Consider the following 23,168-nt stretch of genomic DNA (forward strand, 5'->3'; position numbering starts at 1 on the left):
GAAACAAAGGCCCAGGACAGTCTTCTGGGACATGAACACAAAATAGAGATGGTCATTTAGCAAATGAAACTTCTCCACCCTGGGTTACTCCCATATCTTCTAAGCCCGAGCCATTAAATGCTGCTAGGGGAAGTCACAAAACTATTATTAAGTTCTACAAACTTAAAAATTACATATTTTCTCTCTTTGCCTTCTATTTTTTCAATTGATGTACATTTATTTATTCCTCCAATCTTTCTTCACCTAGCCATTGGAAAATAAAAGCAAACAAAAAAATTCCTGTAACAATTGTGCAGTCAAGCTTCCTCATTAACCACATTTAAAAACAGAGGGTTCATTCTACCTCTTGAATTCAGAAGCTCCCTGTTGGGAGATGAGCAATATGCTTCATCATTTGGAATCATGACTGCCTATTGTGTTTATCAAAGTTCTTAAATCGTTTGTGTTTAAAATGTTTCTATTTTATAAATTTTTTATCAAGCATCAGCTCACTTCATTTTGCATTGGTTTATACAAAATCTTTCCAGATTTCTCTGTAACTTTCTTTTTCATCACCTCTAATAGCACAGTAATAATCCATTAGATTAACATACCATAATTATTACTTCAACCATATACCAGCTGATGGATATCCTTTTAATTTCTAGTTATTTGCTATAGCAAAAAGAACTGATAAGTATTTTTTTAATATATGGGTCCTTTTCTTCTTTTTTTGATCTCTTTGGCCAAGTGGCATCATTATGGAATCAAAGAGAATGTGTGACAGCGAAATATGAGACATAATACCAGATCAGTTTCCAGGATTAATCAATCCATAGCTCCACTAGCAGTACATTAAGAATTCACTTCAATATCAATTGAGTCCTTCCAATGTATAGTAAACGTAGTTGTTCTGGACATTTTTCTTATCTCTTTAAGCTCCATCCCTCTCAACAAGTGACCTGTGTCCTTTCATCCCCCCATCTCTATGCTTGAAAAGTTTTCCAAACATTTCCCTATCTTCTCTTCCTTTGCTACACTCTCAAAGAATTTGGTTCCTTTCTTGTCAATGAAAATCTATGCACTTAACTACATAAATCTTTCATCCCACATCCTTGATTCTCCTATGAGAGCTTATACTACTGATAATATTCATCTTCACTCTCTTAAGGTCAAATTCTTCTTATCAATTATCTCCTTCTCTATTGTCTAGAAATGTTCTTAGATGCTCCAAATCCTCTCCCCCCACTCCCCCCCAAAAAACATTTTCCTAATCCTACCATCTCTTCAACACATCATTTCTTGTTCCCTACTCAGAGGAGAAAGCTAAGTTCACAGGAAGAGTAATCTATCTCTTCTTGTTGATTCAGTTCTTCACCCTCACAATTCTGGCTTTTAACCCTAACACTCAATAAAACCAACTCTTCAATGACGGTTTAATTAATAAATCTAAAAATCTTCTCTTTCTCTTTTACCCTTCTTCTTCTTTTGACACTGTTAACCATCTGTTCCACAGGTAAAAAAAATAGTAGAAATATAAGATAGTAAAAGGTTTGGTATGGTAGCAGATGATGTGGGGAAAAAATCTGGTTTTAATTGACCACAAGCTTGAAATGAGCCAATAGTATGATGCAGCACCTAAAAAATTTAGCACAATACTGAGTTGGATTAATATAAAACACAATGCCTTATCCTAAGAAAATGATTTTCCCAAAGTACAGGTCTGACCGACCCTCTTCTCTATTAAAAAACCCCAACAAAACTCCAATGACTCTATTGCCCTAAAATCAAATATAAATTCTCTGTTTGAATATAATAATGGATAAGGAACTGGCCTCAGAGTTAGGACTACTGGATTTATGTCCTGTCTCTGACATATGTTGGGTATATAACCACAGCTACTGAATATATATATATATATATATATATGAATTGATATTCTTAGTCACCTATTTCACTAAGAATATAAATTGCAGAGTAGGTGTGAATTACATTGGCGAGGGAGTTTCCTAGACCATTGAAATCACAGACCCAATCCCAGCTCTATCAAAAGCTGGTCCCAACCTACTTTTCAAGCCCTATGATAAACCACATTGCTATTTCTCAAGACTCGATTGCCTGCTTTTTTCAAGGCCGTGTCCCATTTCTGAAATGTGTCCCCATCTTTATCGCCACCCCTTGGAAGCCCTAGTTCCTTCAAGACCTTGCTTAAGAGCTGACACCTACATGAAGCCTTTCCTGATCCTCTTGTTGTTTCCCTACTCCCAGTATTTTGCATATATTTTGCATTGACTCCTCCGTGTACATCATGTTCCCAAAGCAGAATGTAAGTTCCTTGAGAACAAGACCTATTTTGGACTTTGTATCACCACTCTAGCAGTGTGAGTGATATACAAAAGGGACTTAATACTTGTTCATTGCTTCCTTAAATCAGTCTTTTTTGGCAGGCTTGTTAAATTTCTGGATAACACAGAACTAGCGTGCAAAGATATAATTAACTCTTTAGATAACAGAATCGAGATCTAAAAAATAATCTAGACTAGAATAATGATTTCAAACAATCAAACCTCACAAGTTGATGGATGAGGGGCTTGAGTAGACAGAAATTCATAGAGGAGAGATCTGGTTTATTTTTTAAAAAATAAACTACAGGGCACAAAAAATGAAAAATAAGTTAACTGTGTGACAGTAACAACAACAAAAAGAAAAACAAAAATAATGAATCAAGAACATAAAGAATCAGGAAGGAGTACAGTCCTGTTAACCATATTCTGCCCTGAACAGATTCCATTTGGAATAATAGTGTGCTCAGTTTGGAACACCACAGTTTGAGAAAAAATAATGACCAGGATGGTGAAAAAATGGAACGATAGATGGAATTAAAGTTATTTAATTTAGGAAAATACTTAGGGAGGAAGTGATAACTATCTTCAAATATTTGGAATTCAGTGGAAACAAAAATTATTGACATTTATATAGCACTTAAAAGTTTGTAAATCACTTATATAAATTATGTAATGTTATCCTCACAACAGCCTTAGAAGGTAGGTGTTATCATCTCCATTTTACCAATGAGGAAACTAAGAAAGACATAGGTTAAATCACTTGCCTAGTCACAAAGCCAGTGAGTGTATAAGGTGGAACTTAAATTTTAGATCTTCCAAAATCAAGTGTAACATCATCATTGTGACATACTGTCTCTCCCAAGACTTTTTGTTTGACTCCAGAAGGCAGAGCTAAGAACAATAGTTCAAAGTTTTAGGAAGAGTTTAGATGAGATAAGGAACAGATAACAATTAGAGTTGTTGAGGGGGCTTTACATGGGCCAGGTGGTAAGGTCTACACTGAAAATTTTTAAATGGAGGCTCAATAATATTATAGAAAGAATAATATTATAGAATATTATATATTATAGAATATAGATATATATATATAATATAGAATAATATTATTATAGAAAGAATAAAATTATAGAAAGAAGCCTTGTTCAAACACAAGTTGGACAAATGTTCTTAACATTGTGTGTCATGGACCCCTTTGTCAAGAGCTTGATGAAGCCTGGCTACCCTTTCTCAGAATGATGCACCAAATAAAATATGTAGGAACCCAATTTTAATGAAAGAACTACCAAAACACTAAAAAAAATTTGTTACATACCAATATGTATTACTTTATGAAAAAATTACATAGCAAGGCAATAAACTTCAAACATACGTAAGTGAAAGTTAAATTTTATTTTTAAAAGACATAGTACGAAGCTATTGTTTAACATGAATTAGAGCAGTAAACAAGACATCATTGAATAAGAATATCAACAACCAGGTCATGTTGGACATCCAAATGATTTTTAACAGTAAAGAAATACTAAAATATATTTGACTTATATTGGTGACAAAGTCACAATTATTGATAATACTTCTCAGGTTGATTGTTTACATTCATAATTGAAGGAAAGGCTAAATTTCAGTAAGATGTTAGTGAAAATAAAGATGTGTTTTTTCTATCCAAGCTCATGGACTCCCTAAAATCTATGACCATTAGGTGAAAACCTCTTTGAATCTCCTTAAGATTTTTTGAGATGCTAATTCTGTGAAAATAATGAGATGGTGGGATGCAATGTGAATTATTTAAAATTCAATTAAAGCACTGATTTCCTGGGGAAGGGGGCAAGGCAGGGAATAGTTATGGAATCAGAGCAATCTATACAGCCCTGATAAGTATTCACATTCTTTTCCCTCATAGGGCACAAATGAATGTAACCTGTGCCTTTTGCTCTTTATACCACAGTGCCACTTGATATCTTCCTCCATAGACCTTTTACAAAATAAAAACTAAGCAATATCAACCAACCCACTGATCATATCTGATATCCTGTACAACATCACTCACTGACCCCCCCCCACATTTCTACATAAAAGGGGAAAGTATGCTTCATCTATGATTAAGCACAAAATTACAGGGAGGAAAAGCCTGGAAACTGTTCTTCTAATAGATGCTTAATATATGATGGTTGAGCAGCTGACTAAGATATTTGTCTCTGAGACTCAATTGTAAAAGTGGTGGTGGGCTTATTTTCACTTCTCAATTCTCTCAAAAGCAATCTGCTTTGGGAACTAGTGTGATAATATCAGACAGTACACTGTTGAACAAAGATCTCCAATCAGTGTTCCACAGTCATCCCAGAACCAAGGACAGGGGAAACATAGATTTGATTAGTCATCAGCAACTTAATGTAAATAAGTTTAATGTCCTATCATGCCTCCCCAGGAAATATACTTTTCTGTATATTTTAAATATTTATGTTAATATATAATTTTTATTTCTGCATTTTATATATAAATATTTAGAATATTTAAAAACAGTCCCCTTTACGCACCAAAATGAGGGTTTATGATTTAGGGTAAGGCATAACTAACAAATAGATGTGAGTCTGAAAGCAATAAAGGACTCTGAGCCTGCAGGGCTCTCTATGAGACTGGAGGTTCAGAGGGGTGTCTCTGACATTGAGCTATAGATCAGGGTGTGAGAAATATAGAGAAAGAGTCATAAGTTTAAACCAGCCATTTATGTTCTTTGCATCAGCTTCAGGCCAGTACTTTCTTTTGTATGTGGTCCTGTAATCTGGAACAGGCCACATATATTTTGACCCACTCCATCACCCTTTATAGCCAGAAAGCTCCTGTTGGACAGTTGCACAGCCTGGATCTCCTGTCCCCTCTTTCGCTCTGCTCTCCGTTCCACTTCTGCAGAGCTTGAAGGATGGTTCCTGCCTAAAGATACCGTTGGGGTCATCTTTGTATTCCTCAATTCTCTTCATCATGCTCCTAGATCTGGTGATAATAAGAAAGAAATTATCAGATTGATAATTATGATTCATTCATACACAAGGGCAGTGCCCCTTGGCAAAAAAAAGAAAAGGATTGCATATAAGACCAACAACTCATTCCCTATAGATGAGTCATTAAATCATATGAACGAGTAGTTCTCAAAAGAATATAATTTTAAAATGTAAAATTGAAACAACTTTGAGGATCACGGAATCAGATAATAAGAATTATAAAGAACAAATTAAAACAAGTTGATCCAACACTACCATTTGACAGAGAAAGAAGCTGAAGCATAGAGAAATTAAGAGATATGACCAGCATCATATAGCTCTTTGAGATGGACTTTGAAATGAGGTCCTTCTCATTCTAAATCTAGTGTTCTAGTGACTCTTTCACCTCACATCTAATAAATTAGCAAAGATAATGAAAAATGGGGATAGGGCTAGACCAGTTTGGGGAAGACAGGGATACTAATATGCTCATATACAATAAGTTTCCTGATTTTATTTTCATCTTTGTAATCATTGTACCTAGCACAATGTATGGTATATAGTAGAAGCTTAATAAATACATGTTGATTACTCCCTTTCCTGTATACTCTGCTTAGCCCAGCTGACCTTCTTTTTGTTCAGACACAACAACCTATCTCCCATCTTAATGTCTTCTGGATTGGGTCAACCATTTTGGAAAATAATTTGTAAATATGATAAAAATGTTATTAAAATGTCTATAGATGTCTTAATTCTGATATTCCTCTGTTAGCCATATACCTTAATAAGATCAAAGGTAGAAAAGTCCCATATGTATTAAAATGTTCATAGCATTACTTTGTGTGTGTGTATAGATGCGAGATTATTAAGCAATCAATAACAAATTGTGGTATAATAATATACAAAATCATTATCCAAATGAAAATTAAAAGGAGTTCCAAGAAACATGGGAAGCTATATGAAGTAACCACTAAATGCTTTACAATTAGAATGACTAAGCTAGAATAAGTTTCTTGAGGGTGGAGCCTATTTTGTTTTCATCTTTGCAATTAGTACACCTAGCACAATGCCTGGAATATAATAGGTTTTAAATTAATTTTTATTGATTGCTCTCCTTCCTACACTCTATGGTTAAGTTATAATCTACCTCCCATTATCCCTAATTTTTAATAACTACATCTCATTTCTTCATCTGAGAATCTCAGATTACCTTACTCTCTTATTCTGAGAATCCACAGATTACCTCTAGAAATAAATCCTCAAATGACAGCTTCCAGGAAAAGTATAGCTAAATTCAAGAGCCACCAAGCCAAGGAGAAAATACTGCAAGGAGCCATAAAGAAATAATTCAAATACCATGGAGCTATAGGCAGAATTACACAGGACTAAGCCACCTCCACATTAAAAGTTTAGAAAACAGAATGTGATATTCTGGAAGGTGAAAGATACAGGTTAACACCCCACAATTTCCTATGCAGCAAAATTGATTATATTTTTTCAGGGTGGGGGGGAATGGTCACTTAATAAAGTAGAAGATTCCTGATTAAAGAAACAGAAAAATTAATGTCCAAAAACAAGACCTAAGAGAAACCTAAAAAGGTAAATAAGAATAGAAAATAAAAGGATTGGGATTTAAGGATAGGATGAACTCACCCATAAAGCAGAAGTGGATAGAAGAGTGGATTAAAAACCAGAATATATATTTATATATGTATGTATGTATGTATGTATGTATATGTATATGTATATACACATATATATGTTGTTTATATTATATACTGGTGGGGAACTTTAACTTTCCCTTTTTAGATCTAGATATAATAAAACAAAAAATAAAAAAAAGAAGTAAATGAAATAAATAAAATTTTACAAAAGTTTGAGCTAATAGATCTCGGGAGAGAATTGAATGGGAATAGAAAGGAATATACCTTCTTTTCAGTAGTACATGGATAATAAACAAAAATCAACCATGTATTGAGGCATAAAAACTTCACAGATGCAGAAAAGTAGAAATAATAAATGCATTCTTTTCAGTTCATAACACACTAAAATTATAATCAATAAGGTTTTATGGAAAGATAAATTAAAAATAGTTGAAATCTAAGTAATCTAATTCTAAATAGATTTCATGAATAAGAATGACAATGAAGAAACAACATATCAAAATTTGTGGGATAAAACCAAAGCAATACTTAAGGGATTTTTCCCCCCCTCTAAATGCTTACATCAATAAAATAGAGAAAATGGAGATCAGTGAATTAGGCATGCTACTAAAAAAATTAAAATATTCAATTAAAAATTAAGTTGGAAATTCTAAAAATTAAAAAATTAATAAAACTGATAGTAAGAGGACTAGAGCACTAATTAAAAAGAATAGGAGTTGGTTTTATTAAAAAATAAACTTGTTAGAACATTAGTTAATTTAATTTACAAAAAGGAAAGAATAAAAAAATCAAATAATCAGTATCAATAATGGAAAGAGCAAACTCACCACCAATGAAGAAGAAACTAAAGCAATCATTAGGAGCTATTTGCCCAATTATATGACAATAAACCTAACAAACTAAGTGAAATGGATGAATATTTACAAAAATATAAATTTCCCAGATTAACAAAAGTGGAAATAGAACACTTTAGTAATCACATCTCAGAAAAAGAAATTGAACAAACCATCAGTGAAATCCCTAAGAAAAAAGTCCCTAGTACCAAATAGATTTACCTAGTGTTTGATAAACCTGAAGGCCCAAGCCTTTGGAATAAGAACTTACTATTTGATGATAACTCCTGGAAAAATTGGAAAACAGTATGGCAGAAACTATGTATAAGCCAATTTCTCATACCCCATACACCAAGATAAGGTCAAAATGGGTATATGACTTAGATAAAATGAGTGATTCTGTAATTAAATTAGGAAAACAGAATAGTTTAGCTGATAAATCTTTGGAGAAGGAAGGAATTAATGGACAAAAAAGAGATAAGCGTGCATTATAAGATGTAAAATGAGTGATTTTGATTATATTAAATTAAAAAGCTTTTGTATGAACAAAAATAATGTAACAAACATTATAAGGGAAACATCAAATTGGGGAAAATTCATAACATATTTCTTTGATAAAGGTCTAAATTCTCAAATTTATAGAGAACTAAACCAAATTTATAAGAATATGTCATTCCTCAATTGAAAAATGACCAAAGAATGTAAATAAAGCAGTTTTCAGTTGAAGAAATAAAAGCCATCAATAATCATATTTAAAAAATTATCTAAATAACTCTTGATTAGAGAATTGTACATTCAAACAATGCTGAAGTCCCACCCCATACCTATCAGATTGGCCAATATAGCAGTAAGGAAAATTCTAAATGTTGGAAGGAATGTGGCAAAATTGATGCACTAATGTATTATTGGTGGATCTGTGAACTAATCCAACCATTCCAGAAAGCAATTTGAAACTATGCCCAAAGGGCTATAAAACCATGCATATCCTTTGAATCTATAATACCATGGCTGAGTCTGTATCCCAAAGAGATTTTTAAAAGTGTGGGGGGGGGCAGGAAGGGAGGACCTCCTTGAACAAAAATATTTATAGCAGCTCTTTTTGTAGTGTTAAGAAATTGGAAATTGATGGAATGTCCACCAATTGGGAAATGGCTAAATTGTGGTACCATGTTGTTGATGGAATACTTTTGTGTTGTAAGAAATGATAAAGATGATTTCAGAAAAAGTTGGAAAGATCTACAGGAAATGATGCAGAGTGAAATAAGCAGAACTAGGAGAACACTGTACACAGTAACAACAAAATTGTATGATGATCAACTATGAAAGCTTGACTACTCTCAGCAGTGCAATGATCTGAGACAATTCTAAAAGATTAATCACAGGGAATGCTATCCACCTCAAGAGAAAGAACTGTTGGAGTCAGATGGTTGTGGATAAAAGCAGACTATCTTTCACATCAGTGTATACATGGTTTTATTTTGGGTTTTTGGTTATATATGAGAGTACTCTTACAATGACCAATATGGAAGTGCATTTTGTATGATAATAAAAATAAAATTAAAAAATAAAGAAAAAGTAGGGAACTCTGGGTAAGGAATGTTAGAGGTACATTGTGTCATTCTAACTGTTTTTGCCCAGCTTTTTTTAAAAAAAAATCTTTGTTAGAAGGGAAGACTCGCTGGAAAAACAGAGGAGGGATATATTTGGAAAAATGTGATGTGAAAAAAAAAGAAGTGAATAAAACAAAAACACAGGTTTAATAGAGATAGAGGCCTAGTCAGAATGGAAAATAGCTTAGGTTTTGGGACTGCTTGTCTAAATGTAGTTTCAGAAGAAAAGAGAATTGTATAATAAGGAAACCGAGGATTCTAAGATCCTTGTCAGTATCTTTTCCTAATCCTTGCATTGGATCAATACTCAGGAAATACAGTAAGTATCCTATAAACAACCATCCCATGTAACAAAACTACTGAATGGCATGTTACAGGAAGGCCTTATTCCTCAAAATTATCTTCACTGAAAAGATGCTATAGAATGGGGAAATCCCACACTATTTAAGAGTCATTCCTTTGGGCTCCATAAATATTGGTGTAATGAGAGAAAAAGAGTATTAAAATATTTTTAACTAAAATGGTTAGTGAATCTATCAGATGGTTTGCTTTTGTCAAGGTAACCAGGGCAGCTATATAGCTACTTAATTTTGGTTCTGGGGGTTGGGGGAAAGAGATTGAAGGTGTTAGAAGGTAATCAACAGGAAAAGAAAAAGGGAAAGAACAGACTACCAACTTGACCATTTTGTTCAAGGATGGTCCTGCCGAAACACTTTGGGGGAGGAAAAATATCCTGTTCTTTCCTCCCCTCCCATATATTTAAACATGTTTACTCAATCTCATAAACTCATACCAGACCCAAGCAAATGATAATCATTCACACTTCTATAATTCTTAATATTATGTTTTTCTATAATATCTCTGTGAGGAGGTAGCACACCCCTATTTTGCAGACCATAGAAAGACTTCTGCCTAGACAACCAATGCACAATCCACCACTGGGTTCATAATGGAAGCCTTTCTAGTTTGACAAAACCTATCAGAGGTTGTGCTCCACTGCTCTTCAAGAGCCCAAACTCTCTTCAATCAATCAATGAACACACACCTATTAAGTGTCTGCTGTGAAATAGACACCAGAAGCAAGTACAAAGAATGAGAGATTCCCTGTTCTCAGAGAGAAACAATTAGCACATGAATACATACATATATGCAGCACAAATATAAAGTGAATAAATAAAACTTGATGCCAAGAAGCTAGATACATGGTCATTTGGGTGGGAAGACATTAGCAGTTTGGGAGATATGTCAGGAAAGACTTTATTCAGAAAATGCTAAATGTTATCAAAGAGGATGACTCTTTGAGGTTGAAATAAGGAGGGAGTACACTCCAGGTATGGAAAATGATCAAGTATAAAGGCATGGAGATGGGAGATGGACAGTCATGTGAAAGTAACAGAGAGAAGGCTAGTTTGGCCATATTGAAGAGATGTATGGTGGTGGGGGGTGGGAGGAGAGGAATGCTTAATGAAATTGAAAAGTTAGGTCGTGTCCAGACTGTGAAGAGCTTTAAAAGCTAAGCAGGTATATTTATAGGGAGAGGTTTTAGAGATAAGAGGAAGCCCTGGGGGCTGTTGAATTGTAGAGGGATATGGTCAGACCCATATAGAAGGCAAATCACTTTAGCAGTTTGGTGAAGAATGAATTGGAACCACGAGAGACATGAGACAGAGAGTCCAATTAGGAGGCTTTTTCAGTCATCTAGGTAAGAGTCAGAAGTGCAAAATAAGAAAGTAGAGAATCTGCCTAGGAGTGAAGAAAAAAAGATTTGAGTGCTTTCTAATTCCCACTCTCTATTAGGTTTCCTTAGAGGGGAAATTAGACACGAATCATTTGGGCTCTCCATAGCAAAAGTGAATGGACTGGACTTCCAGGAGTCTTAGTGCTTGTGGCAGACACAACTACTCCAGGAGTGTGAGTATGCTAATATAATGTCTGTTTCTCATATGGTTCTTTCAGAGCAGCTGAGGTCTTCAGAGAGTGAGAAAGAACCTGAAGAGGGCCAAGTGGAGGACACTTGGAAAATATATATAAGAAGTTTCAGTCAATGGATATGGCTAAGAAAATATATCAGTCTGTGAGGTGCTTCAGCACTCTACAGAATGAGGACAGATCAGGTCCCCAAGTCTATGGAATTGTTAACCTGGGGGAAAAATAATGGTGGTCCTGGGGGGGGGCAGGGAATGGCTCTACATATGGCCCTAGGACACTGAGACTAGAGCTGTGCTGTCCTTTGGAGTGAAGTGGCTATTTTGGTTTGCTACTAGTTCCATCAGACAAGTTATCATCTAAAAATAGACGTCTTCTCCAAAGTTCTGTCATCCTACAGCATCTCTTGATGGACTCATCAGCATCCATGAGTTGAATTAATCATTTCTATGTGGATAACTCATAATGAATACATATACAACACACATATACATACTTGTGGATACAAATATATGTATTCATATGTGAAGATGTATGTGCCTGTATACCCTAGTAGTCATTTCATAACTGATGAGGCAGGCAGATTTTAAAAGGTCTTAAGTTTGTAGTAGTTGTGTCTTTGGAAATATAGACATGAAATGTATGAATGGCTTATGATTGCGATGCCCCCAGTATGGTTAAGAGGCTAAGCAAAGTCACCCTCAATTTTTGTCTTTGCATCACGTCCACCTAGAATGAAAATTTCTTTCAACTTTGAAGAGAACCAAAATGACATCATGATGTTGAGGTTGAGGTCAAATGACAATGTGTCTGACTGGCTGTTCAGACCAGCATGAGCTCAGAAGACTACCACAGGACAGGCATATAAACATTGAGTAAAGATAACTAAATTTGAACATCTTGCATTTCTTTTGAGCTACTGCAATTTTGCTTTGCTTGTAGATCAACAGCACCATCTTGGATGTGGACTCACCATGTTAGATGGCTAGTGCCTCCCATGACTTATCACCCAGGACAGTGCCCAGTATATAGTAGGCACTCCATAAATGTTTGTTGATTCATTACTAAGGGTTTTGGGGATTACAACTCAGAAAATGATCATTGATAATTAAAAGACTGTCACTTTACCACTCTCTTCAAAGCATCATTCTCACATGCAAGAAATTGCCTAACATTCCACTTAGCTGACACACATGTTCCAGACTGCCATATTCTAGCTCCAAAGTGTTGTCAATGTCTCCTCCCTGTTTTCCGCATCCTTCTTCAACCCTCTCTTTTCCTCTTGTAGCTCTCCCATCCTCATATCTTTTTTTTTATCCTCCTGCCCTCTCACCTTCTCTTGACTTCTATCTTCATCCCACTTTTCATAGCTCTGTTCTTGATCTCTGTGCTGATCCACTCCCTTGAAGCTGATGTGAGATTCCCTCTGACCCTTCTTGTTTGCTGTTGTAGCTGATAAGCTATACAGACAACAATGACATATTTGTTAAACAGATTTAAGATTTTGAAACCCTAGAAATCAGATAGGTCCTATAGACAGTTCTGCCATTGCATGACTATATTTTTTGTGGGTTCTGCTTAATTTGCCCTGAGCACTGAAACAAGATGGGTAGACTCCAATAAGATATATGGCATTTTAAATTTCAAAAGCAGACTATAGGTCACTCATAGAAATATAGAAATCCACAAGTAGGATTTATAGTCCATGTTAATAATTGGTGACAATTGGCCATTAAAAAGACATCATTTTATTGCCATCTCTTACCATTCAATTTCTGATAAGATTTGTTTTTCTTGAGGCTTTCTTTGGGTGGCATGATGAAAGAGACAAGGGGGAGAGAAAGATATGTGGTCAGCTAGATATTTTGTCCAAATAATATAATCTCAATCCCCAAAAGGTTGATAACCACTATTATTCACATTTAAAATAATTAGATCTGATCCTGTTTTGGCTGCTACAGGGATCCTAGTTCAAGGCATATGAAATATCTAACTAAGGGGAATGAAGGAACTGACAGTCAGGCAGAGCAATCTACATGTTGCAAATATTGTGTTTTGTTCTTTTATCACGATTAATACAAAGAGGTTTTCTTCCCTTGCCTTAGTGCACACAGCCAATTTTTGTCTAATCTCTATTACTGATGATTTAAGGAAAGAAATAGTCCTTCCCATAGAAAACATTCCCTTATAATTTTTTTAAGCTACAAAAAAATATCAATTCAAGGGTTAAGCCCTGCAAGTGCCTAGTGACAAAGACTTTGTTTTGTTTCCCCCCAGCACATTATCATGACTCAAAGCTACAATATTTCTTTTGCTCACTAATTCATTTGTTTGATTTTTCCTGGCATAGTTCCTTTTTTCTCCCTCTACTCACTCTTCTTCCTTTCTCGTTCCCTTTCCTTTATCAAGTTAGTAATCTCTCTGAAAGAGAGGACATCACTTTTCCTCAGGATCATGCTTGGGAAGATTGTTGGTCCATATTTTCTTCCCCATTGTTTTTCTCTGCCACTCTTCAGACCCATTATAACAATGTCCTTCCAACTCAGATGCCCCCACACATGCATATATGCGTTATAATATATGCTGTCCATATATATGCTCCCTATATGTATTATATAATTTATTCACCTATGATCATAGGATCTAGTCTAATTTTGTTTTTTCTTTTGTGTTTCTGGATCCTACCATAGTATTAAGAAGGAAGGAAGGAAGGAAGTAAAGAAGGAAGGAAGGAAGGAAGGAAGGAAGGAAGGAAGGAAGGAAGGAAGGAAGGAAGGAGGAAGGAAAGGAGGAAGGGAGGAAGGGAGGAAGGGAGGGAGGAAGGGAGGAAGGGAGGAAGGGAGGAAGGGAGGAAGGGAGGAAGGGAGGAAGGGAGGAAGGAAGGAAGGAAGGAAGGGAGGGAGGAAGGAAGGAAGGAAGGAAGGGAGGAAGGAAGGAAGGAAGGAAGGGAGGAAGGAAGGAAGGAAGGAAGGAAGGAAGGAAGGAAGGAAGGAAGGAAGGAAGGAAGGAAGGAAGGAAGGAAGGAAGGAGGAAGGAAAGGAGGAAGGGAGGAAGGGAGGAAGGGAGGGAGGAAGGAAGGAAGGAAGGAAGGAAGGAAGGAAGGAAGGAAGGGAGGGAGGGAGGGAGGGAGGGAGGGATTTAGAGAGGGAGGGATTTAGAGAGGGAGGGAGGGAAGGGGAGATAGGGATGGAGAGGAAGGGAAGGAGAGAGGAAGGGAGGGAAAGAGATAGGGAAAGGATGGAGGGAGGGAGGAAAAAAGGAAATAAAGGAGGGAGGGAGGAAGGGATAGAGGGAAGGAGAGAGGGAGGAAAGAAGGAAGGAAAAGAGGGAAGGAGGAAGGAAGAAAAGGAGGGAAAGGAGGGAGGGAGGGAGGAAAGAAGGAAGTAAAGGAGGAAGGGAGGAAGGGACAGAGGGAAGGAGAGAGGGAGGAAAGAAGGAAGGAAAAGAGGGAAGGAAGAAGGAAGGAAAGAGGGAAAGGAGGAGAGAGGGAGGGAAGGAGGACAGGAGGGAAGGAGGGAGGGAGACAGACAGGGAGGGAGGAAGGAAGGAAGGAAGGAAGGAAGGGAGGGAGGAAGGGAGGGAGGGAGAGAGGAAGGGAGGGAGGGAGAGAGGAAGGGAGGGAGGGAGAGAGGAAGAATATTAGCTTTACATTCACATTGCAAATGTACCTAAGGAAACCCTGTGCTTCCTCACAATGAAATTCAGAATACAGCATCTCCCTCTTAGCTTGATGCTATTTTGAAACTGATTTCCCTGTACTTGTGCTTAGTCCTCAGAAAGCTATTGAGAGGGCCTTTTTCTTTACAAATTCCATGATCTTTGAGAAATTTTCTTCCCTCAACTCCCCTTTGTTCTTCCACTCCTCTCCTCATCCCCCTTAATTGTCTTCTGTCTTTCCACTTTCCTCTTTGCTCTCCTCCTTTATCCCTATGCTGTCACTTCATGAGGTGGTTACAATGTCAAAGGAGTCATTGGAAAACTGAGGTGACCCTTGGTGGGGCGTTATGATGGGAAAAGTCCCAACTGCCCAGACAGATGACTGGTCAGCTCACTGCTTGTCTCTTTAAGACCAAAACAGCATTATATGGCACCTGCTTGGCTCACTACTATGGGATTGGCCCTGATCCTGGTCCTCTGGCGGTTGTTCCTGCTGTTCACTGTGAGACTGTCTTCTCTGCAGCATTTCCCGGAAGAAAATATGACAGCTGAAGCCCTCCTTGATCCCATGCTGGGCATGGTGTAAGAGGGCTTCCAAGTTGGGGAAGATCCTGCAACAGGCTAAGCAGCGGAGGCCATAGTTTGTGGTGATCAGCCAATCAGGTGTTTCCCTTATCTCTTGGCTACTATCTGATGGTACAGATGTCTCAGGCTCTTCAAATTCCTGAAAGGCCTCTCCCTCCCAAGAATCAGTCTCACTGACCAGGTCACTAGTAGAAATGCTTTCAATGGGAGAGCCTTCCCTCCTCTGCCTCTCAGTGAATTCAGCCTCCCTTACTCGAGGCCTAAGGCCAATTGACTCAAACCCAGACTCTGTCTCCCAGGCCACTGCTACACCCTGGACCGTTTGCACCCGGGTATAAAATGCATATGTGCTTTGCTGAGACTTGTTCTCCTCTGAGTTGGTTATTGAAGAGAAGCAGGAGTAATACTGTGAACAAGACTGGTAGACTGAGGGAGTTCTACTCCTCCCCTGCTGACTCTGAACCTTGGACTCTAGGCCACCATCTTGGGCTCTGCTTATCGAAGGTCCAGGGACAGGTGTAGATTCTTCTTCCTTCACATCCCCTATGGAACGAAATTAAACCGTCATCAATTTCCTTCTGTGCAATCGATCAATTCAGGATTATTGAGTACTTACAGTGGGCCAGGCACTGTCCTGAGCCCTGAGAAGGAAAAACAAACACACAAACACACACACACACACACACACACACACACACACACACACACACAGATGATTCCCTTCTCTTGAAAAGCTTCCCATATACGTAAGTCATGGCATCCAAAATGAATACAGAATAAAAGAGAGGAGACTTCTATAAGGAAACGCACCAGCTGCTAACAGGACACGATTTCCTACAATATGGAATGCCTGAGCTTAAAGGAATCCAGAGAATCCAAGGCAGGAAGGTTAGGGGAGAGAATCCCCCAAACACAGTGGCAAGGAGAGGGGACTAGAGGGCTGCAGATGAGGAATAGTAAGTAGATAAATATGGTGGTTGGGCTATAGAGTGATTTCAAGGGAGTTGTGTTTAAAAAGACTGGAAAAAGAGAAGAATTTTAAATTTGTAACATAAGATTTTACCTTTTCTCCTAGAGGTAAGAGTGAGGTAGTTAGGTGGTTCCATAATACAAGGAATGCTGGGCTTGGAGTCAGAAAGACCTGACTTTAGATCCAACCTCACACACTTGTATAACATCACTTAATTGCTGTGTGCCTCAGTTTCCTCAACTTGTAAAATGGGGATATTAGCCATCACCTCCCATGATGGTTATGAGGATTCAATGAGATATTTTGTAAAGCTTTTTGCAAACCTTAAAGTGCTGAATAAATGTGAGCTCTTATTATTGTTTCTTATTAGCATTTCAGTGGAGTAATTCATAAAAGTGCTGGATCTAGAGTCAGGATGACTCGAGTTCAAACTGTACTTCAGACATTTAAGTAGTTGTCTAACTCTAGGCAACTCACTTAACCTCTCTGGGACTCTGGTTACTCATCTATAAAATGAGGATAGTAACAACGCTGGCTTCACAGAGCTGTCGTGAGGGACAACATGCAAAGCTTAGAAAACTATTTTTCTTTCTATCTTTATCTCTCAGGCTCTTGTTATTTCTCTCTATCTCTCTCTTTATCTCTCTCTCTCCCCCCTTTTGTCTCTTTCCCTCTCTGACTCTGTATGTGTGCAAATAGATTTTTATAATCATTATTAATATTAGCATAGTCCCAAGTTCAGACTTTTATGATTCTAATATCAGACATAATGGGAAGAAAGGTGCTGATTCTGATGTGTCATCAATGAGATATTTTGTTAGAATTATAGTCATGGGATACTTGGGCTCAAATCCTTAGTCTTACATTTGCTTGCTGGGAAATTTTGAAACAGTTATTTTATCTTTATAAGTCTCAGTTTTCTCATTTGAAAAAATAGTAAAATAATAGCAGCTAAAATAGGGTTTTGGCGAAGATCAAATGATATAATGTATGCAAAATTATCTGCGGACCTTAAAGTACTATTTAAATATGTATTTATCATTTTCATTATCGATGTTGATAGCATGGATCTTATCTCATATCATTATTATTTTTGATATTGGTGTTGTCATCCAAAGTCTCCCACGAGTTCCCATATTACCTCCCGCAGCTTTGACTAGGGCTACTATCATGTATCACAAGTGGAAGAAATTTTACCTTTTTGGAGTTTGCTAATGAGTGAATTCTTATTTATGACTATAGAAAAAATGCATCAATGGACCTACACATGAACTGTGGTCCTACCCAGACAACGTTTTGAGAACTATTCTCCTAAAAAGATAATCATTTCCATTGTCACTGAATCCTTCAACATGGGTAGAATTAAATCTCTTTCTTTCTGCCCCTTACATCCTAGGAAAGCAACTCTTGCTCTGGCCTAAGCTCTGTTTCTTCTTACCTGCCTCCTCCCAAAAAGGAACCCAGTTCACATCATCCAATTCCTCGGCAGGTTGGCATGGAGCCTTGCTATAGGGTAGATCCTTCTCATTCCCAGTGTCAACATAATGGCGTTTCATGATTATTAAACTAAACAACCCTTGTCAAGGTCCTTAAAACCACCTGATTCCCTTCTTCCCTGCTCTAAATGTGTTCTCAGTATTCTTGTAGTTGGCGGTGGGTTTGCCTTTGCTCCAAATATGTTGACTCACAAGGATGGACCCAGGCAGCTGCTCTCAGATCTTGCTTCGGTCTGAGCGGCTATTGGGGTCCAAATGGTCACCAAGGTGTCTGAGGAGTTCTGTGACCTCGTCAGTGACATGGGATGGTTCTGGGATCTCAGGTGATAATCAGACATGGCAACAGCAGAAGTTATCCACCTCAGCAACAAGGGTGATAAACATTTACCTACTTGGTATCATGCTTCCATTTATGCGGACGACACATACATACATATGAATACACATACACAAACACACATACTACTAAAACTTGCCATGTGATGACACCACAATATAAAAGTGGCTCATGACTTAAAAGACAGACAAATGAATGGAGAGAGAATAGATAAATTAATGACTGGATAAGCAAATGGATAATGAGTGAACAAAAAAAGAGTGAATAAATAAATCTGGTAGATAGATGAATAGTTAAATGAATGAATGACTAAATGAGTTAATGAATTGATATATTTATATGTGAATAAGGAAATACATGGTTAAATATGAATATATAAATAGAAGGAAGGAAGGAATGAACAAATGAAAGAATAACGAAGAAACACAAACAAAGGAATGAAGGGAAAACAACAGCCTTGTTCTCTATTTTTCAGAGTATGAGATCCTAGTCTATGGCCCTTCGTATAGATTGCCTCTTTTGATTTTCATAACAATCCTTTAAGATTGTCTCTATATGAATCAGTATACCCCGTTTACAAATAAAAAAATTAGAGCCTAAAAATAATGAATAATTTATCCAAGAGTGCACAGTTGTTAATCCAAACAGACTTAAAACCTGATCATCTAATTCCAGATTTAATGTTTACATCATACTGCTTAAATAATTGGATATTATATAGTGATTGATAGGTAATTAAAATAATAGGCATAAAAAAACTTTTTCTTAATAATAATCTGAGTTATCCCCTATCGCTTTTATTGGAATCACTAATAGGTATCAGAACTGTGTGACAACCTTCGTCTTTTTTGAAGTTGCCTTTCTTCTATGCTCATTTTGTCAAATGCATCAACTTCTGTGGAGTCTTTGTGTTTACACAGCCACCACACTAGTTCAAGTTCCTCTTTCCTCCCATCTGGAATATTACAATAAGACTTCTCAAGGTCAGCCAATTTGGACTACTAAATGAGACTTGAAAGCATGATTTTTAATATCCTGTGAGAACTGTAGCAAAGGACAAACCATGCTTCTTGGTAGGTCACTGACTAAGAAGAGATGCAAAGGTGTATATGGTGGTACAGGATGAAAGCAGTTGAAGGGTGAAATCTATAGGTCCAGAAAAGTTTGATTTCAAAAATTCAGAATTAAAGATTCAAGGAAGTGGAAAGTATACAGATGTACTCAGGGGTCTTCTAAGATGCCTAAAGCTGGCTTAATCTCCAAAGTAGACTATTATTATTTAGGAGTCTTTTTTTTTTATTAGCCAATAGACATGTCTGGAAACACTGTCATGCTTCCTACAAAGGAGAATCAGGGCCATGAAGACTAAGGTAAGGACTGGAACAAATATCAGAGATAGATCTCAGATTAAAAGTTCTATACTTTTTTGATGAAATTCAAGTTAGGCTCAATGGAGTATGGCAGGCTAACATTAAGTCCCTAGCATACAAGCCCAATGACTTCTGTTTCTTTCCCTTGCTGCTATTGGAGAGGAACTCTCCATTTTTTCTATTGCTTTGCAGAGATTCAATCAATAGAAAGCAGACTCTTAGACTGGTCTGGATTTCTAAAGTCTTTGATATTGTAGCATCTGCACATGTCAGAAGGTCCTTCTAGTGAAAACCACTTGGTGGACTAGTTGGAGGAAGAGATCTTGTTTGTTTCATTGGGGGCTTGGTCAGTGACAGTGACTTTCAGATGATGAATGATGCAGATTAGCTTTTGAGGATTATCCACAAAATAGAACATATCCATGAACCAGATGGTGTCTGGTTTATATTCAGGGACTCTAAACGATGCAACACAGTGATCCACAAAAATCTTCATATGGCTGCCTGTGTGAACTTCAGCTTGGAGGTCGGTTATCAGGACCTACCACAGTTACATCAAAGGAAAAAGTCAATTCTCATTTTGTGGCTAATCAAAGAGAAGAGAAAATGGAGAAAAAGAAAAAGCCAGTGATTTCACTGAACCACCAAGAGATAGAAAGCAAGGCTTGTTCTAGACCCAGTTCCCTGTCCTGTATATAGGGTTGTTGAAGATGGCAGAGAAGATCACTAGAAACAAGCTTTCCCATCCAGAACTGCCCCCAGAGAATCACGAGCAGAATGTAGTCAATGGAGGGAATAAGATTAAGTTAGCACAGCCACACCATCCCAAAGGGAAATATAGGGCTGATTCTGGTTGGGTTTCAAGCTAAGGATTAAGGCTGGAGTAATTGGTAAACAGAATAAAACCTCAAATACATCAATAAATACTATGATATAAGAGGAGCCTGGGGGGAAGCCAGAAAAATAGAATAACTCGGCAATATTTTTTTAAGTGACTCCAAGAATGGATGGAAGAAATTAGTCAAGAGATAAAAAATCAAATTAGATCTCAAGGGGAAAAATGGGAAAAGAATAATAGCTTGGAACAGAAAATAGAAATCATAATCCAAATAGTGACCTCACTGATAATAGATTAGAGCAAAATGAACTTAATGATTTAATTAAACAACAAAAAATATCAGAAGATTTGACAGAAAATTTGGGAGGGGTAAGAAATATGCTGTAAAAACAACTGACCTGAAAAATAGGTCAGAGAGATCATAGGATTTAAGGATCATAGGTTTTCTCAAAAATCACAACAAAATAAAAAAATAGGTAGTATTTGGTGAGAAAAATCCTAATAGAAGAGGACAAAGTTAAAAAGGAAAGAATCTACAATTCACCTCCTGAAAATGATCCCAAATACTCAAGAATAGCATGTTCAAAATCCAGAGCTTCTACAACAAAGAAAAAAATATTGAAAACATTCAGAAAAAAATTCCTTTTCCAAGGATCAGCAGTCAAGATCACACAAGACTATGATAAAACTACTTTAAAGGAAAGAAAATTGTGTTCTAATAGAACACAACATAGCAGAAGGCAAAAGAAAATTGTGACAATAATGACTAACCTAACCTACAAAAGTGAGCTTAATCTTACAAGGAGTAGTGGGTCAAGGAATAAATCTTTAATTAAATAGAAGACTAAGAACATTATTGATAATAAGGCAAGACTTTAGGTCTTTAGGATCTTTGAAATATAAACACAGAGTGTAGTGGAACCAAGATAGTGACTTAGTAAAAGAGAAAACTAAAACCTATCTAAGAATCCTGCCAAACTAATCTTAAAATAACACCTCAAAATGACAGGAGTCATGAAACCAACAACAAGAAGGAGTGAGGAGACTCTCCTGATGAAAACAACTTGAAAGATAGGCAAAGGGAGTCGATTTTCACAGGATAGAGAGGAAGCAGAAGCAAAACTGCACACAGAGGAATATGGATTGACTACACCCCCCCCCATTTAGTGTGTCAGGTTCTGAGTTTGGGCATAGGCCAACTTTAATATCCTGCAACCCTGCCTAAGCCAACAGCAGAACAGTCCCAAGCCTTGGCAACAGCCCACAGTGGGACTCTGAAGTCTATAGTGCTTGGACCTTTCAAGCCTGTGATGAAATTCCTAGCTCCAGAGCAAAATATATCACTGTGCTGCATCCTGCAAATGTAGGGGACACAGAATCAGCAGTTTTCAGAATTCCTAGTCCACAGACAAAAAAAAAGGGCTGGGAAAATGATCCAACAGAAAAAGAAATGTCTAATTACAGAAAATTTCCTATGAAGACAAAGAGCAAGGCACAGATTCATTAAGGGATGGTAAGATCCAAGAAACCATATGTAAAAGTTTAAAGAAAAATTGGCATTGGTCTCGGGCAGTGGAAGAACTCAAAAAGGAATTCAAAAATTAAATAAGAGATGTGAAAGAAAGATGGGGAAAGAAATGAAAGTAATACAAAAAGAAAATAGCTTAAAAAGTAAAATTGGTCAACTGGAAAAAGAGGAATAAAAATCCAATGAAGAAAAGAGTTCCAAAGTAGAATGTATCAAATGGAAAGGGAATATCAAAGGGTGAAGGAAGAAAATTATTTTTAAAAAAATAGAATTGGGCAAGGGAAAGCTAATGACTTTATGAAACAACAAAATACAATAAAATAAAATCATAAGAATAGAAATATAGCGGAAAACATTAAACATCTTACTAAAAAACCAACTAACCTGGAAAATAAATTCAGGAGAGCCAATTAAGAATTATTGGATTACCTTAAAGTAATACTAAAAATAGCCTAGATTTCATGATAAAAGAAATTGTCAAAGGAAACTGTTCTGATATTATTGAAAAAAATAGGATAAAATAGACATTGAAAGTATCCACTGATTACCTCCTACAATAAATCCCTAAATGATAACTCCCAAGCATGTTATAACCAAGTCAAAGAGCTCCCAGCCCAAGGAGAAAATACTGTAAGTAACCAGAAAAAAATTCAAATATCATAAGGCCCCAGTCAGGATCACACAGGATCTGTTAGCTTCTACTCTGAAGGACTGAAAGGTTTAGAATATGATATTCCTGAAGGCAAAGAAACTGTGTTTACAACCAAGAATCACCAACCTATCAAAACTGACTACATCCTTTCAAAGGGGAATATTGTCATTTAATAAAATAGAAGATTTACAAGCATTCCTGAGGAAAAGACCAAACATAAACAGAAAATTTGATGTCCAAATACAAAATTTAGGAGGAGCATTTAAAAAGTATATAAGAAATAGAAAAAATTTAAGGGACTCAGTAAAGTAAAATTCCTTATATTCCTACATGGAAAGATGGTATTTTTAATTCTTAATTTTTATCCTAATCATAGTAGTTAGAAGAACACATAGACAAAGGATAT

At 36.7% G+C, this 23,168-nt stretch overlaps 1 protein-coding gene across 6 annotated transcripts; it reads right to left on the reverse strand.

The window, feature by feature from the left end:
* Window positions 1–5,025: 5,025 nt before the first annotated feature.
* Window positions 5,026–18,430, reverse strand: FAM170B (family with sequence similarity 170 member B). 6 transcript variants are annotated; one of them, XM_056800768.1, is made up of 6 exons: window positions 17,980–18,422; window positions 15,421–16,114; window positions 13,704–13,750; window positions 13,095–13,133; window positions 12,663–12,789; window positions 5,026–5,309 (listed from the first exon to the last, which is right to left on the reverse strand). In XM_056800768.1, exons 1-6 carry the CDS (start codon window positions 18,095–18,097, stop codon window positions 5,135–5,137), a joined length of 1,200 nt encoding a protein of 399 aa, XP_056656746.1. In that variant the 5' UTR covers window positions 18,098–18,422; the 3' UTR covers window positions 5,026–5,134. The 6 variants fall into 6 exon arrangements, with proteins under 6 accessions (XP_056656746.1, XP_056656757.1, XP_056656760.1 ...); XM_056800779.1 differs by lacking the exon at window positions 13,095–13,133 and having other exon boundaries at window positions 17,980–18,423; XM_056800782.1 differs by lacking the exon at window positions 13,704–13,750 and having other exon boundaries at window positions 15,434–16,114; window positions 17,980–18,419.
* Window positions 18,431–23,168: the final 4,738 nt, after the last annotated feature.

The sequence above is a fragment of the Monodelphis domestica genome, chromosome 1, assembly GCF_027887165.1.
Source record: "Monodelphis domestica isolate mMonDom1 chromosome 1, mMonDom1.pri, whole genome shotgun sequence".
NCBI classification, from domain to species: domain Eukaryota; kingdom Metazoa; phylum Chordata; class Mammalia; order Didelphimorphia; family Didelphidae; genus Monodelphis; species Monodelphis domestica.